The following is a 15,739-nucleotide window of genomic DNA, read 5'->3' as shown; positions in this document are numbered from 1 at the left end:
CTGTGGCTCAACCATGTTAAAGTCTGGTGGCGAGGACCCTTCTTGGTGTAGTAGTTGATTACCAAAGAAAATGAAAATAATCTCTTTTTTTCCTGTTTCTTTCCTTGTTTTCATTGAAGTATAATTGACATACATTATATTAGTTTCAGGTGTATCACGTAATGATTTAATATTTATATGTATTGTGAAATGATTACCACAGTGTCTTGTAACAGCTCAACTGTGTCACCATACACAGTTACAGAATTTTTTTTCTTGTGGTGAGATCTTTCAAAATTATTCTCTTTGCAACTTTCAGACATCCCCTACAGTATTAATTATGGTTACCATGCTGTATATTATCCCTGTAACTACATTAACTTTATAATTGGAAGCTTGTCCCTTATGACTTCCTTTACCATTTCTGCCCACTCCTGACCCCCTACTTCCAATAAACAACCATCAGTTGGTTCCCTTTATCTATGAGTTTGGGTTTTTGTTGTTGTTATTGTTTTTTAATTCGACATGTAAGTGAGATCGTTGTACAATATTTGCTTTTCTGTTTTATTTCACTTATGTCCTCAAGTTCCATCCATGTTGTCACAGAGTGACAAGATTTCATTCTTTTTCATGGCTGAATAAAATTCCATTCAAGAGCCAACTCATTGAAAAAGACCCTGATGCTGAGAAGACTGAAGGCAAAGGAGCAGGAGTAGCAGAGGATGAGATGGTTAGATAGCATCACCGACTCAACGACATGAATCTGAGCAGACTCCAGGAGACAGTGGAGGACAGAGGAGCCCGGTGTGCTGCAGTCCATGGGGTCTCAAAGAGCTGGACGTGACTTAGTGACTCAACGCAATATAATTCCATTTTTTGTATATGTATATATAAGTGTGTGTTTATGTGTGCTCAGTTGCTCAGTTGTGTCCTACTCCTTGTGACCCCATGGACTGTAGCCTACCAGTCTTCTCTGTCCGTGGGATTTTTCAGACAGGAGTACAGTTGTGGGTTGCCATTTCCCCCTCCAGGGGACCTTCCCGACCCAGGGGCAAACCTGTGTCTCCTTCATTGGTAGGTGGATTCTTTACCATTGAGCTGCCTGGGAAGCCGCCGTATATTATTATGTATATATATTACATTTTCTTCATTCATTCATTCATCACTGGGCACTTAACATTGTGTCCACATTTTGGCTGTTGGAAATAATGCCGCAGTGACAGGGGAAGCACATATCTTTTTGAGTTAGTGTTTTCAAAGTGGAACTGCTGGATCATACAGTAGTTCTGTTTTCAATTTTTTGAGGAACTGCCATGCTGTTTCCCATAGTGCCTGTACCAATTTGCATTCCCAGCAGCAGTGCACAAGGGTTCCCTTTTCTGCCCATCCTCACCAACACTTGTGATTTGGCTTTTTTCTTTTTTGATTATGATTCTAATAGGTTTGAGGTGATACCTCATTGTAGTTTTGACTTGCATTTCCCTTACATTAGTGATGTTGAACATTGTTTCATGTGTCTGCTGGCCATTTATATGTCTTTGGAAAAATGTTTATTCAGATCCTTTTCTCATTTTTAATTGGATTTTTTGTCATTTTTAAGTTCTTTATATATTTTGGATATTAACAGCCTTATCAGGTACATGGTGCTGTATGGAACTGGAGAAAATATTTGCAAACCATGTATCTGAAAAAGGTGTTAATATCCAAAATATATAAGGAACTTGAACTTTAACATAAATGTTGAGACTAAAGATAAAGCATCAGAGTATCCCTTTGTCTTCTTGTAAATTAAAAGTTGAATTCAGTAATTCACTGGATAAAATTCAAAAGATATAAAAGGATATACTTAAAGAAAGGTTTCCCTTCTGGGCCAGCATTTTCCCCAGCTGTCCCAGCTCGTCTCCCTTTAGGAAATAATGTTACTCACCACTTGTATATCCTTTCAGAGATTCTATGTGACAAAGCCTGTATATGTGTGTACATTATTTTTTTTTTAAAGCAGATAATAGCATTCTCTGCACGCTGTATGTTTCTTTCTAGTTTAATACATTTTGGAGATTATACCGTCTCAGAATACATGGGCCTTTATTCTTTTATTCTTTGGAAGTGAGATAGCACTCACATGCCATAAGCTTTTCTGCCTTAAAGTGTACACCCCCTGCTGTTTAACATACGACGCTGTGCAGCTGTCAGCATGGTCTGCTGCCGGAGCATTTAGGGGACTCCACGTTTGAATGCAGGCTCTAGCTCTTGCTTAGTTCTCACACTTAGATGTGTGCCGCAGTGCCTTTATTTTTCACTTAGTGAGAAGAACTACCTTAATGGCATTTTGAGGAGTTAGTGTGATATGCAGGAAGGTGCATTGTAAACCATAGAAATCTATCTAAATGATTATTATTGTATTTATTACATTGTAAAGCTCTAAAAACAAGTCATATTGGTTGGCTTTTTGTGTGCTTTTGCTGAAACACAAGAGGAAAGTCACATTAAATGCATAGACTTTATCCATTATCATGCCTAAAGAAATTAGATTATATATTTTTTAAATGGGCAAAACTATGAATAACCATTTGTTTTCTGTATGGGAGAATATTCCTTTAATTGTCTCTTGACACATGTAGTGATTTACAGAGGACTCTGAAATTTGTGGGTAAGGTAAAGAGAAATTATCTGGTTGGTAATTATTAATGTAATTATTTTAATTATTATTAATTAAAATTATTAATTAAAATTATTAATGATAAAAATCAGTAAATGAAAAATGAGTATGGTCTTATGCACAAATAATCATATTGGTAGATATCTTAGTTAAGAAATTTGTAGAGCACTCAAGTATAGCCAAGGAGAATAGAAGTTTATTCTCAGAGCTGAGATGTAACTAACAAGGAAAGCTGTAATCCAGTTAATTTGATTGTAAATTGGCTCTGACAAATGGATACATTAACTGAAGGGCGGTGATTTTGTGGAGAGTGGAAAGATGTACATCAGAGATCAATAGTTGTCAGTATGTCTTTAACACTGTCTACAAAGAAAGTATACACCGACTAGCCAACTCCAGTTTGCTGCTTGGAAGGCAGTTCCTTTAGTGGGGGTGGTTATATCAATTTCTCTAAGAATGAGAGGAACTGGAGCCATTAGGTAATCGCTTACCTGAAAGATTCTACTCCCACCTAGCCAATTTTCTGAAGTGTGCTGTGTGCTCAGTCACTTGAGTTGTGTCCAATTCTTTTGTGACCCCATGGACTGGTAGTCCACCAGGCTCCTCTGTCCATGGGATTCACCAGGCAGGAATACTGGAGTGCGTTGCCGTGCCCTCCTCCAGGGTCTCTTCCCGACCCAGGAATCAAACCCTTATCTCCTGTGTCTCCTGAATTGCTGAGCCACTGGGGAAGCCCATTTTGTTTTTTCTGAAGAATATGACACAATCTCCATGGTAACACTTCTTCTCCCTGCAATGATTTTTCAAGGATATGGGAAGGTGGTGGGAGAGAGTTAGCTACCTGGGCTTAGAGTGGTACAGATCTCTCAGGAGATCTGACCCTTTCATCTTTGACTCCATATTTTTAAAGAAAACTTCAGAAACCAAATTTTCTTCTTGTAGAAGTTTCCTTAATGTTTCATTGATTTCTTCCTTCATTAATCAGAGTCATGAAGCACCTAGAGTGTATTAGCGGTTAAAACAGAAAGACACAATCCTGACTCCCATAGGATACATGTTTAACAGCAGATTCAAAGAAATAAACTAATAATGAAAATATACGGTTATGAATCCTGTGATTAATAGAGCAAGTACTCAGGTGAGAGAACATGATGCCATCTGAAAACGGAAGGTGTTTGGTTTAGGCTGGATTACAGCAAGCACTGGAGAATGCTGCAGAGAGGCCAGAGATCAGCAGGGAAAAGTAGGAATGTGAAGGTCTTTGCCAAGTCTTGTGTAAGGTTCTAAACTTTATCTGAAAAGAAACAGGTAGCCATTGACAGTTTTAGGCAGAAGAATGACATGATAACTTTTGCATCTTAAAAGAATTTTGAGGCAGTGTGGAGAATGGGTCGCAGAGGTACAGGATAGAAGTGAGGATTGAGAGAAGTGAGCAAACTTTTCTGGCTCTTTTGGAAGAAAAAAAATCCTAAAAATTGGTCATTGATTGGATGAGTTAAAAATAGCACTCAAGTTTCTTGGTTCTAGACCATACAGGTATGACCTAAATCAAATCCCTTACGATTATATGGTGGAAGTGATATATAGATTTAAGGGACTAGATCTGATAGACAGAGTGCCTGATGAACTATGGACAGAGATTCGTGACATTGTACAGGAGAGGCAGGGATCAAGACCATCCTCAAGAAAAAGAAATGCAGAAAAGCAAAATGGTTGTCTGAGCCGGTCTTATAAATAACTGAGTAAAGAAGAGAAGCAAAGGAGAAAAGGAAAGATATTCCCATTTGAATGCAGAGTTCCAAAAAATAGCAAGGAGAGATAAGAAAGCCTTCCTCAGTGATCAGTACAAAGAAATAGAGGAAAGCAATAGAATGGGAAAGACTAGAGATCTTTTCAAGAAAATTAGAGATACCAAGGGACCATTTCATGCCAAGATGGGTTCAATAAAGGACAGAAATGGTATGGACCTAACAGAGCCAGAAGAGATTAAGAAGAGGTGGCAAGAATACACAGAAGAACTGTACAAAAAAGATCTTGACGACCCAGATAATCACGATGGTGTGTCACTCACCTAGAGCCAGACAACCTGGAATGTGAAGTCAAGTGGGCCTTAGAAAGCGTCACTATGAACAAAGCTAGTGGAAATAATAGAATTCCAGTTGAGCTATTTCAAATCCAGAAAGATGATGCTGTGAAAGTGCTGCACTCAATATGGCAGCAAATTTGGAAAACTCAGCAGTGGCCACAGGACTGGAAAAGGTCCGTTTTCATTCCAGTCCCTAAGAATGCTCAAACTACCACACAATTGCACTCATCTCAACACGCTAGTAAAGTAATGCTCAAAATTCTCCAAACCAGGCTTCAACAATACGCAAACTGTGAACTTATAGATGTTCAAGCTGGTTTTAGAAAAGGCAGAGGAACCAGAGATCAAATTGCCAACATCCGTTGGATCATCAAAAAAGCAAGAGAGTTCCAGAACAATGTCTATTTTTGCTTTATTGACTATGCCAAAGACTGACTGTGTGGATCACCAGAAACTGTGGAAAATTCTGAGAGATGGGAATACCAGACCACCTGGCCTGCCTCTTGAGAAACCTGTATACAGGTCAGGAAGCAACAGTTAGAATTGGACATAGAACAACAGACTGGTTCCAAATAAGAAAAGGAGTACGTCAAGGCTGTATATTGTCACCCTGCTTATTTAACTTATATGCAGAGTACATCATGAGAAACGCTGGGCTGTGTGAAGCACAAGCTGGAATCAGGATTGAAGGGAGAAATATCAATAACCTCAGATACTCAGATGACCCCACCCTCACGGCAGAAAATGAAGAATTAAAGAGCCTCTTGATGAAAGTGAAAGAGGAGAGTGAAAAAGCTGGCTTAAAACTCAACATTCAGAAAATGAAGATCATGGCATCCGGTCCTGTCACTTCATGGCATATAGATGAGGAAACAGTGGAAACAGTGACAGACTTTATTTTTTTTGGCTCCAAACCCACTGAAGATGGTGACTGCAGCCATAAAATTAAGACGCTTACTCCTTGGAAGAAAAGCTATGACCAACCGAGACAGCATATTAAAAAGCAGAGACATTACTTTGCTAACAGGTCCATCTAGTCAAAGGTCTATCTAGTAGTGAATTTTTCCAGTGGTCAGGTATGGATGTTGGACTATAAAGAAAGCTGAGCACCGAAGAATTGCTGCTTTTGAACTGTGGTGTTGGAGAAGACTCTTGAGAATCCCTTGAACTGCAAGGAGATCCAACCAGTCTGTCCTAAAGGAGATCAGTCCTGGGTGTTCATTGGAAGGACTGATGCTGAAGCTGAAACTGCAATACTTTGGCCACCTGATGTGAAGAGCTGACTCATTGGAAAAGACCCTGATGCTGGGAAAGATTGAGGGCAGGAGGAGAAGGGGGTGACAGAGGATGAGATGGTTGGATGGCATCACCAAGTTTGAGTAAACTCCAGGAGTTGGCGAAGGACAGGGAGGCTTGGCGTGCTGCAGTCCATGGGGTCACAAAGAGTTGGACACGACTGAGCTCCTGAACTGAACTGAAGTTTGTTGATTGAGAACTTCATGTATAAACTCACCAGTTCATTGTACATTTTTTAAAATTATTGCATGTAAATACATTTTAAACGTCTCTACTAAACCTGCCTTTTATTTCTGAAAATAAGTTCAGATTTTACCTGAACATAAAGTTGAGGAAGGCAAGAGGGAAGGAGAGATGTAGATCACAGGTAGTAAGTTGGGGCCAAAGTAAATGGGGTAAATAGTATGTAAGGCACTGATGTTAAAATGGAGTGTAAATGGAAGCTCTGTTGAAATATTTACCACATGATTCCTGGGAAGGAATTTTGCCTCCTTTTTGATTGAAATTTGGTTAATTTACTGTTGGCTGCGCTGGGTCTTTGTCACTGGGTCAGGCTACTTCTGCTTGCAGTGCACAGGCTTCTCGTTGCTGCGGCTTCTCTTCCTGCGGAGCAGGGCCTCAGGTGTGGGCCCCGTGGCTGCGGCACGCGGGCCCTGGACCACGCAGGCTCCAGCACAGGCTCGGGTTGTGGCAGGTGGCTTAGTTGCCCTGTGCCATCTGTGATCTTCCTGGACCTGGGATAGAACCCCTGTCTCCTGCATTGGCAGGTGTATTCCCATCCACTGTGCCATCAGGAAAGTCCTCCCTTCTTCCTTAATTTTAATCTTGGGTGTTTGGCAACAGCTTGAGAAATACGCCTTCGGAGGAGAAGTCCCTCCTGCACTTTGATTTCAGGTTTTTATAACCGCTTTGTGAATCAGGATAGTGAAAGTTTTCTTGAGGCACAATGTATTTTATTATAAAAAGGATAGGTTTAGAATTTACATGGAATTTTTTTACTACCTTTAGTCAAGTTATAAGCTGTGCCACAAATTCTTCATCTTTACAGTGATGTTAATGAAACCTGAATACAGTAAATTGTGTGTGTGTGCACGCACATGTGTGCATGTGTAGGCATAGCGCCTGCTCAATAAATGTGTATATATATATATTTTTTACTGTAATTTGGTTTCTTTCAATTTTTTTTCTGTTCATTATAAGTTGTCATAGGTAATAAAATGAAAAATAAATATTTTCTTAATTCTAACCATTTACTGTAATGGCTTTATTTCCTATACTAATGGAAGATGGAAATTTTAAAGTGTCTTATTAAGTAATTGTATATGTGAAGTGGTATACTAGTTATAAATATAAGAAACCTTTAAGGACCAAAGGTTTAATAGTTGATGTGTATTAAAAAACATGTTTTGTTTCTCTTGCTTCTTTTTCTGGCAGAGGAGGGGGCTTTGCCTTCTGTTACTTTCTTGTTTTTCTCATATGTTTTACATTAGTGACATTAATACTGTGAAATTCACTTTATCTATTTCAGTGATAAATATGTGCATAGCTTTTTATTGGATGCTTAGCGCCTGCCCTCAGACATTTCTTTGTATAGATGAACGGCAGCAAAGTCAGTTGTCCATTCAAACTATGTGAGACTGTTCTTTTTAAAGACAAGAACATTTTTATTTTTAGTCTTACTGTTTCCTTTGTTTTTGTTTGATATGTTTAGGACAGACCCAGCACTCAGTCAGTATTTAATGACATAATAAATCTGTTAACATAAAACTGAGTGCCAAAATGAATACAGATTTTCTGTGTTAGAAGGTCTCATCCTAAAAGCTTGATCACCATAGGCAGACAATAACTATTCCGACAACTTAAGAGATGGATAGTGGAGTGTAAGAGAAGTTGAGTAGGAGCCTTCTGTTCTAATGTTTTCAGATCTAATGTTTTCAGATATTTCTCTTAGGCAGTAATTTGTCTTATGTTTATTTCACCTGTAGGGAATTCCGAATGAAAGCTGGAGAATAACAAAGATAAATGAACGCTATGAGCTCTGTGATACCTACCCTGCCCTCTTGGTTGTTCCGGCAAATATCCCTGATGAAGAATTGAAGAGAGTGGCTTCCTTCAGATCGCGGGGCCGTATCCCAGTAAGTGTGAAGCTGTGCTGAAGCTTCCCCATTGCTTTTGTGCCCCACATAATGCAGAGGAGAATGAATGGGGGAGTAGATGCAGGATAAACATAGCTACAGCAGTGGGTCCTCTGTGGGGCTATTAGGGAATGAGTTATTGAGTAAAACTAAAACCAGAGGAAAGACTTAGACTAAAGAGTTTTCTGGAGAGTTTGAAATGGGTATAAGAAGAGCGCCTCAGAATTGCATGGCTCTTAACTTGAAATCAAAGTTGGCTCTGATATTATTCACTATTTCTTTATCTTATACAGTTGGTCATAGTGATAAGTGCTGTCTTCTGTTAAATCCTGGAATGAAGAAAACCATACAAATTTGTGATGAATTTCTGTATTCTGGAAAGATAAGCTCTAATAATTTTAGGTAAAAAATGTGTAGACTCTGAACACTATAGTTGGGCATTTATGCTGAACTTTAAAAGTGGAGTTTACTTAGCCCCCTTTTAATGTATATTTTCCTAGAGACAATAGTTTTAATTAGTGACTCCTCTAAATCAATATCTGATTAACTAATAAGACCAAGTTTTCCACATGCCAGAGTTGACTTGAAAGAAAAATGATGATTTTTTATAGCAGCCTCATATTTCCTTTCATGGCTAGGCTTTGAATCCAGTTAGAAAGTAGAGTCTTATTGAGTAAGTTTTGGGGAAGAACTATAAATAGAGAAGCATGTCAAAGGGTGTGTTGCCATTTTTCCTCCATTAAGGTTTTGTCATGGATTCATCCTGAAAGTCAAGCCACAATCACTCGATGTAGCCAGCCCATGGTAGGGGTGAGTGGGAAGCGAAGCAAAGAAGATGAAAAATACCTTCAAGCCATTATGGACTCCAATGCCCAATCTCATAAAATCTTTATATTCGACGCCCGGCCAAGTGTTAATGCAGTTGCCAATAAGGTGAGATCCTCTTTCAGTAATTAAGATTATAGTTACAGTTTCATGAGTTTGTCAGGAGGTAGTTCAGTGGTAAAGAATCCACCTGCAATGCAAGAGACCCTGGTTTGATCCCTGGGTCGGGAATATCCCCTGGAGTAGGAAGTGGCAACCTGCTCCAGTATTCTTGCCTGGAAAATTCTGTGGACAAAGACCCTGGTTTGACCCCTGGGTCGGGAATATCCCCTGGAGTAGGAAGTGGCAACCTGCTCCAGTATTCTTGCCGGGAAAATTCTGTGGACAAAGGAGCCTGGAGGGTTACAGTCCATGGAGTCACAAGGAGTTGGACGTGACAGCACGCGCACGCGTACACAGTGCAGTAGGATGAGTTTAGGCTTTTCATCTGCTAAAGATATAGATTCTAATCCTGGCTCTTCTCATTGATAGTGTAACTTAAAGAATTTTATTTTTAATTCTATATTGGAGTATGGTTGACTAACAGTGTTGTGTTTCAGGTCTACCGCAGAGTGACTCAGTCATACACGTATCTTTTCTTCTTCAAGTTCTTATTCCTTTGTAGGTTATTACAGAATATTGATCAGAATTCCCTGTGCTTATTAGTCCTTATTGGTTTTCTGTTTTCAAAATAGCAGTGTGTACATGTCAATCCCATTTAATTTTAATCTCTTTAGTAACTTTAATTGGCTTATTTGTAAAATGAGAATCATAAAAACTAACAGAGTCGTTTTAGGGGCAAAACTCACCTGATAAACTGTTGTTTTAGGAGCAAAACGCTCCCTTCTCCAAACTGGGCACCACATACTGAGTTTGTGGCACTGGTCTGCACAGCGCCCTTGTAGGAAGCATGCAGAGTTCTCAGTGACCAGTGCTGCCCTCCTCTGGCAGGTCTCTGCCTGTACAAGCTAGTCACACTGAAGACGGGCAGTTAGTTGAAGCAGTGGTCCTGATTTCTGCTATAGAATAAATATTAGCATTGTGGAAATAGAAATTCTGGTCCACTTGGCAAAGTCTACTACTGGAGAAGAAAAGCGAAGACAGTTTAGCTTTAAAAAATTGCCTCACAGGTAAGACAAAGAAAAAAACCCACACGGTCTCCCTCCAAAACTAAAACACCCCAAATTCTATAACTAAATAAGAGACACACACCATTAAACCTTGACTATACTTCCAGACCTATGTACCTATGTGTGTACTCATATTTTTAAGACAAAATGAGATAATTGCAACTTCCTTTTTTAATTGATGCTGTTTCTTTCTATACCAATAAATATACATCTGTAACATTATTTTAATTGTATGATAACTAGTAACACCAATTGTTTTTGGATATTTAGGTTATTTCTTTTTCTTTTTTTGATTCTTTTTTGCTATTATAAACAATGCTGGGGTGATCATCCTTTAATTAAATTATGGAGCATGTACTTAATTATTTCTATCCTGTTTAGTGTTTTGAGGACAGTTTGAAATTCAGGCATTCTCTGTTAAGCTGTAAATATTTCCCCTTAAAGGCAAAACAGGACAGTGTACATATGAAACTGGTTCCCCAGGGACTGGTGCATATTTTTCCAGTAATTACTTTATACCATGAGTTAGCAGGAATGAGCGTACTATCTAGGATGAGAGACTTCCCTGGTGGCCCAGTGGGTAAGCTTCCATGCTTTTAATGCAGGGAATACTATCCTCTTCGCAGTCGGGGAACAAGATCCCGCATGCTGCCACTAAGACCTGGTACGGCCAAATACATAAATAGATTAAAAAAAAGATGTTGTCTAGGATGAGAGGCATATAAGGCAGAAAAGGGGGTAGGCAAAATGTTATATTCCTTGTAAAATGATTCCCACATGTATTTCACTATGGAAATCTCTTTTCTTAATAAAGACTAGTATATTTTATGTATTGGGGCATTTTTCTGATCATAAAATATGTAATAGACAACATAAATCTAGGAAGGGATGGGCAAAGTAAAGGAATAAAAAGCACCTGTAATTACTGATCTTTGATATATTTTCTCCCACTGTTTTTTCTATGCATTTATATATTGATTGTTTCAATTGTTTTGCCTTTTTATAAAAAATATTTCTTTCCAATAATTGTTCTTGAGAAATACTTTAATAAGTACTCATCATACAGCTATGTCATTGTTTACTTAATCATTCTTCTAATACTAGATATTTAGTATTTTAAATATAGCTAAAATAAGTACTTTTTGTTGACATTTTTGTTACCTAGCTATACCATTACTATATCCTGATTTAAAATATTCATATTTTTAAAAGTTTTGCACATATTGCCATTATTCTTCAGGAAAGTTAATTTACCATCTAGATAGATATCTTTTTTCCTGCTGTTTTATTGAGATATAATTGACATAGTAAAGTGTATAAGTATATATGGTATAGTGTTGTTGACCATAGTCATCACGTTGTACATTATATCCCCATGACTTATTTATCTTTTAACTGGAAGTTTGTACGTTTGACCACCTTCACCCAATACCCACCTGCCCCATCTCCCTTTTAAAATTTGCAAAAGCATACATATTTGTTGCAACAAATATTTTTTATCCTCATGGTAAGAATATTTTTTATAGCAGTGTGAATATGTGTGAGCAGTGTGACTGTGTGTGATATAGCAGTGTGTGAAGCAGTGTGAATATGTGTGAAACAGCAGTGAACATGTGTGAAGCAGTGTGACTGTGACTTCTTTTGCAGTCATGAGCCATATCAAGAATCAAAGCTTTACTAGCCACTAAGCCTTCCATGTGCACCCTACCCCAATCAGATTTGCCTTCTACCCCTGCTAAAGGTAACCACTGTCCTAACTTTTATAGTAGTCGTCTTCTTACATTACTTAATCTGTTGTTACTGAAGTATACACATCACTAGTCTCTGCAGTTTAGCCTCGCCTTGTTAAGATTGTGTTTGTATGCCTTTTAAGTCTCTCTTTGTCTACGGTCTGCCCCTTGCGCTTCCCTCCCTGACCCCCCTCCTTCTCTCCCGTATATTTTACTGTGGAGTTTCCCACAGTCCAGACTTCGCCGATTGTGTTATGGTATAGTTCTTTTGTCCTCTGAATTTCCTTCATATGAGTTCAGAGGTTTATTCAGATTTAGGTTCAGTTTCTTTGGCACAGCTGTAGGGGATACATCAGGAGGCACATAATTTGAGGCTGATTCTTCTTTTTGGATATTAGTAACTGATCAAGCTCAGTGCCAAGATCTGTTCCTTCAGTGGGGTTGCAAAATGGTGATACGCTTAAGTTCATAATTTTCTTTTCAACTATTAGTTGAACTCTTTCTTAAAAAAAGTACGTTCTCTTATCTAAATTATGGTTAATCAGCAGTGCAGTTCATATAAGAAAGCCAGGGTAAATACTTGATTCTTTTTCCTTATTTATCAGTTTTCCCAATAATAAATTTGCTCCCTGCCATCCCATGAGAATGACTAATTTTTTTAAGTGTTATTATGAATGCACTGGGGCTTCCCAGGTGGTACAGTGGTAAAGAATTTGCCTGCTAGTGCAGTAGACACAAGAGACACAGGTTCAATCTCTGGGTCAGGAAGATCTCCTAGAGTCAGAAATGGCAACCCATCCCAGTATTCTTGCCTGGAAAATTCCATGGACAGAGTAGTCTGGTGGGCTATAGTCCATGGGGTTGCAAAGAATTGGACACAACTAAGCACGTATTGTATTTGTATGTAGTCGGCAATTTCTAATTCATTGCAAATAGTATTAAAGTTTTTTTTTCCACCTTTGATCAAAAGGAGACTTTGCAAGTTACCTCCCGAGTGTGTTTGGCAGGACGGTAATCTTTAGGCTTCCTTGGTGGGTCATCGATAAAGAATCCGCCTGCAATGCAGGAGATGTCGATTTGATCCCCAGGTCTGGAAGATGCCCTGGAGGAGGGCATGGCAACCCACTCCGGTATTCTTGCCTGGAGAATCCTGTGGACAGAGGAGCCTAATGGACTGCAGTGCATGGGTTCACAAAGAGTTGGACAATACTCAAGTGACTGAGCCCACACACATAGTAATCTTTGCTATCTGGTATGATAAGATACACCAGAGTCATCAGGAAATCTTGTACATTTCCTGCCCTAGACTTGGAATAGCCATTTCCTTAAGAAGTTCTGGTTTCTGTTTGTTGGAGATGGTATTTGAAACCATAATTTGGTGCTAAGGATACTTACTTGCTACTGGACTGGTCCAATTTCCGAGTCTTTTCTGAATAGACTAGGAAATGGATAGAGCCAGGAAGTATTAATATATTTTTAAAGATACAGTACTTCATGAGTTTATACTGGTGCTTTCAGTTTAAACTCAGTGTTAGAGTTTTTACATGTGTGCATGCATGGGTGCTAAGTATGTCTGGCTCTTTATGACCCTATGGACTGTGGTCTGCTGGGTGGCTCTGTCCTTGGAAGTCTCTAGGTAAGAATTCTGGAGTGGATTGCCATGCCCTCCTCCAGGGGATCTTCCCTACACCCCATCTCTTTGTGTCACCTATATTGGCAGGTAGGTTCTTACATAACTTCTTCAAAATTACATGTGTAACTCCTTCCTTCCCCACCAGGAATGCTGATTCTCAAAGTCAGAGGGAATGATAAGATTTATATGTTACATAATTACTCACTTGCTTTATCCTACCATGGTGCTAGAATAACAGTGTTACTAGTATCCCCAGTACACTTATGGAAAAAATTTTTTGAACTTGCTCCCATTGTAAAATACATGTGTTGTATTTACATTGTCAGAGTAGGTAGTCTGTACACTCCCTTCTGTACACTTATTCTCCCTTTTACCTCTGACTTCTACAAGTAACTGTATTTTGTGCACACAACCAGTTCTTATGTGGAAATCTTTCTTGTCTTTTTCTTTTGTCTGAAGTTCTTCTCTTGTAAATATTTCATCAGAGCTGATAGAAACAATATTCTGAGTATTCACCTGCTGATAGCAGCTTATGAGGGACTTCCCAAGTGGTACAGAAGTAAAAAATCTGCCTGTCAGTACAGGAGGCACAAGAGATGTGGGTTTGATGCCTGGATCAGGAAGATCCCCTGGAGTAGGAAATGGCAACCCACCCCAGTGTTCTTGCCTGGAGATTCCGTGGACAGGGAAGTCTGGTGGGCTACAGCCCATGGGGTCCCAAAGAGCTGGATATGACTGAGCATGGACATGGGTTGAGGGGAGCAGCTTATGTTCCTTATATTTATATTGATTTTCCTGGGCATAAAATTCTTGGTTTGCATTTAATTTTCTTGAATGTCTTAAATATATTGCCTTTTTTTTTTTTGTCATAAAGTTTCAAAGTCTGATGATAAATTTCTTTTCTTTCTGAGTCACTCTTTTTATTTCAATGTGCAAAGAATTTTGTCTTTTGTTTTTCTTTTAAGTCCAGTTATTTTGCCAGAATATGTCTTCATGCTGTGTATTTTGGGTTTATATTATCAGGTATGCATGTGTGCTGTTTTCATTGGGAATTTCAATTTAAAAGCATCATGACTGTTTTCTTTAATCATAGTTCTTAGTATTTATTTCATTTCTTTGTTTTGGTTTTCTTCTTCAGGACTGCTATTACTCCTGGGTTGTCTCTTCTTTTCCTCTCTTCATCATTTGTCGCTTTCTCTTGACTCTTTTTTATGTCTTTCTAATTCCATTTTGGTTTTATATTTTACTTTTCACTGTTTCTTTTAATTTAATATCCACTGTATTCATTTGCTCTTGAGTTTCTTCTAATTTGGTCTTTATTTCTAATTTTTTCCCTTTTATTTCTATTTGTTTCCAAGTTCTTTTACTTAATCTATGAGTTTCTCCAATAACTCATCTGTTAGAATGGACAGAACCCTTCTCGGGTTCAGCTGCGCTTCTTAAATTGACCTGTTGTTCTTTCCTGTAGTTCTGGAAGAAGAGAGCTAAAACCAGGAAGCAGAATAATAAACACTTGTAAGACTCTCTTGTGAGTCCCTTGTTTTCTAGTCCATCTTATATGCATTGCTCCCTTCTGCACTTCCTCACATGTTCACTGATGGCACCTCTATCTTGTGACTGTGGGTGGTTCTGGGGTTTGATGGAGTGCTCTGTCCTCTAGTTCTGTCTTCAGTGATTTTTTTGTGTGTGTCTTCGGTTTTACTATCTAGTTGCTCTGTTTTTAAATAATACCAGTTGTATTGAAATATAATTCACATGAAATGCATTCTTACAGTATGTATTTCCTTGTTTTTAGTATATTTTCAGTTATCTGACAGCATTGAATGTACTCATGAACTTGTGCGAGTCTTGGTCCCAGAGTGTTTGACCCTGTGTGTTTGTGACAGGCTCCCTGCAGCTGCAGAACCGCCGTGTTTTGGGGATTTATTGCAACACATTTGCATGTCCCTCTGTCCCTAATGTGAGCTGTCCCCACTCTCTAGAATAATCCTTGTTAACAGGGACCTAATAAAACGCTGTTAATTTTGTACTTGTGCCCGTCTTGACTCTAAACCATTTTCCACACTGTCAGTGTCAGAAAGGAAACTTGAACGTCTGTTCTTCACTAATTTGTTGTTGGTTAAGAGGTAAGCTTTATTGTTTTCAAAAATGTGATCTCTTAATTTTATATAACTACAGTGACTGTTCCAGTATCATCCTAATATTTTTCCATTAGTACTCAAAGAGG

At 38.6% G+C, this 15,739-nt stretch overlaps 1 protein-coding gene across 7 annotated transcripts in view; it reads left to right on the top strand.

Moving 5' to 3' along the window:
* The window catches only part of MTMR2 (myotubularin related protein 2), a 111,690-nt gene that overhangs the window by 76,854 nt on the left and 19,097 nt on the right, over positions 1 to 15,739 (top strand). For all 7 annotated transcript variants that reach the window (XM_020885509.2, XM_020885508.2, XM_070473657.1 and 4 more), the window contains 2 exons: positions 8,006 to 8,155; positions 8,900 to 9,088. In XM_020885509.2, the coding sequence (XP_020741168.1) occupies positions 8,006 to 8,155; positions 8,900 to 9,088 (339 nt within the window). The remainder of the gene's footprint in view (positions 1 to 8,005; positions 8,156 to 8,899; positions 9,089 to 15,739) is intronic.

Source organism: Odocoileus virginianus, chromosome 10 (assembly GCF_023699985.2).
Source record: "Odocoileus virginianus isolate 20LAN1187 ecotype Illinois chromosome 10, Ovbor_1.2, whole genome shotgun sequence".
NCBI lineage: Eukaryota > Metazoa > Chordata > Mammalia > Artiodactyla > Cervidae > Odocoileus > Odocoileus virginianus.
Note: the sequence above shows the minus strand (reverse complement) of the source record. Positions and strands in the feature narration are given on the sequence as shown.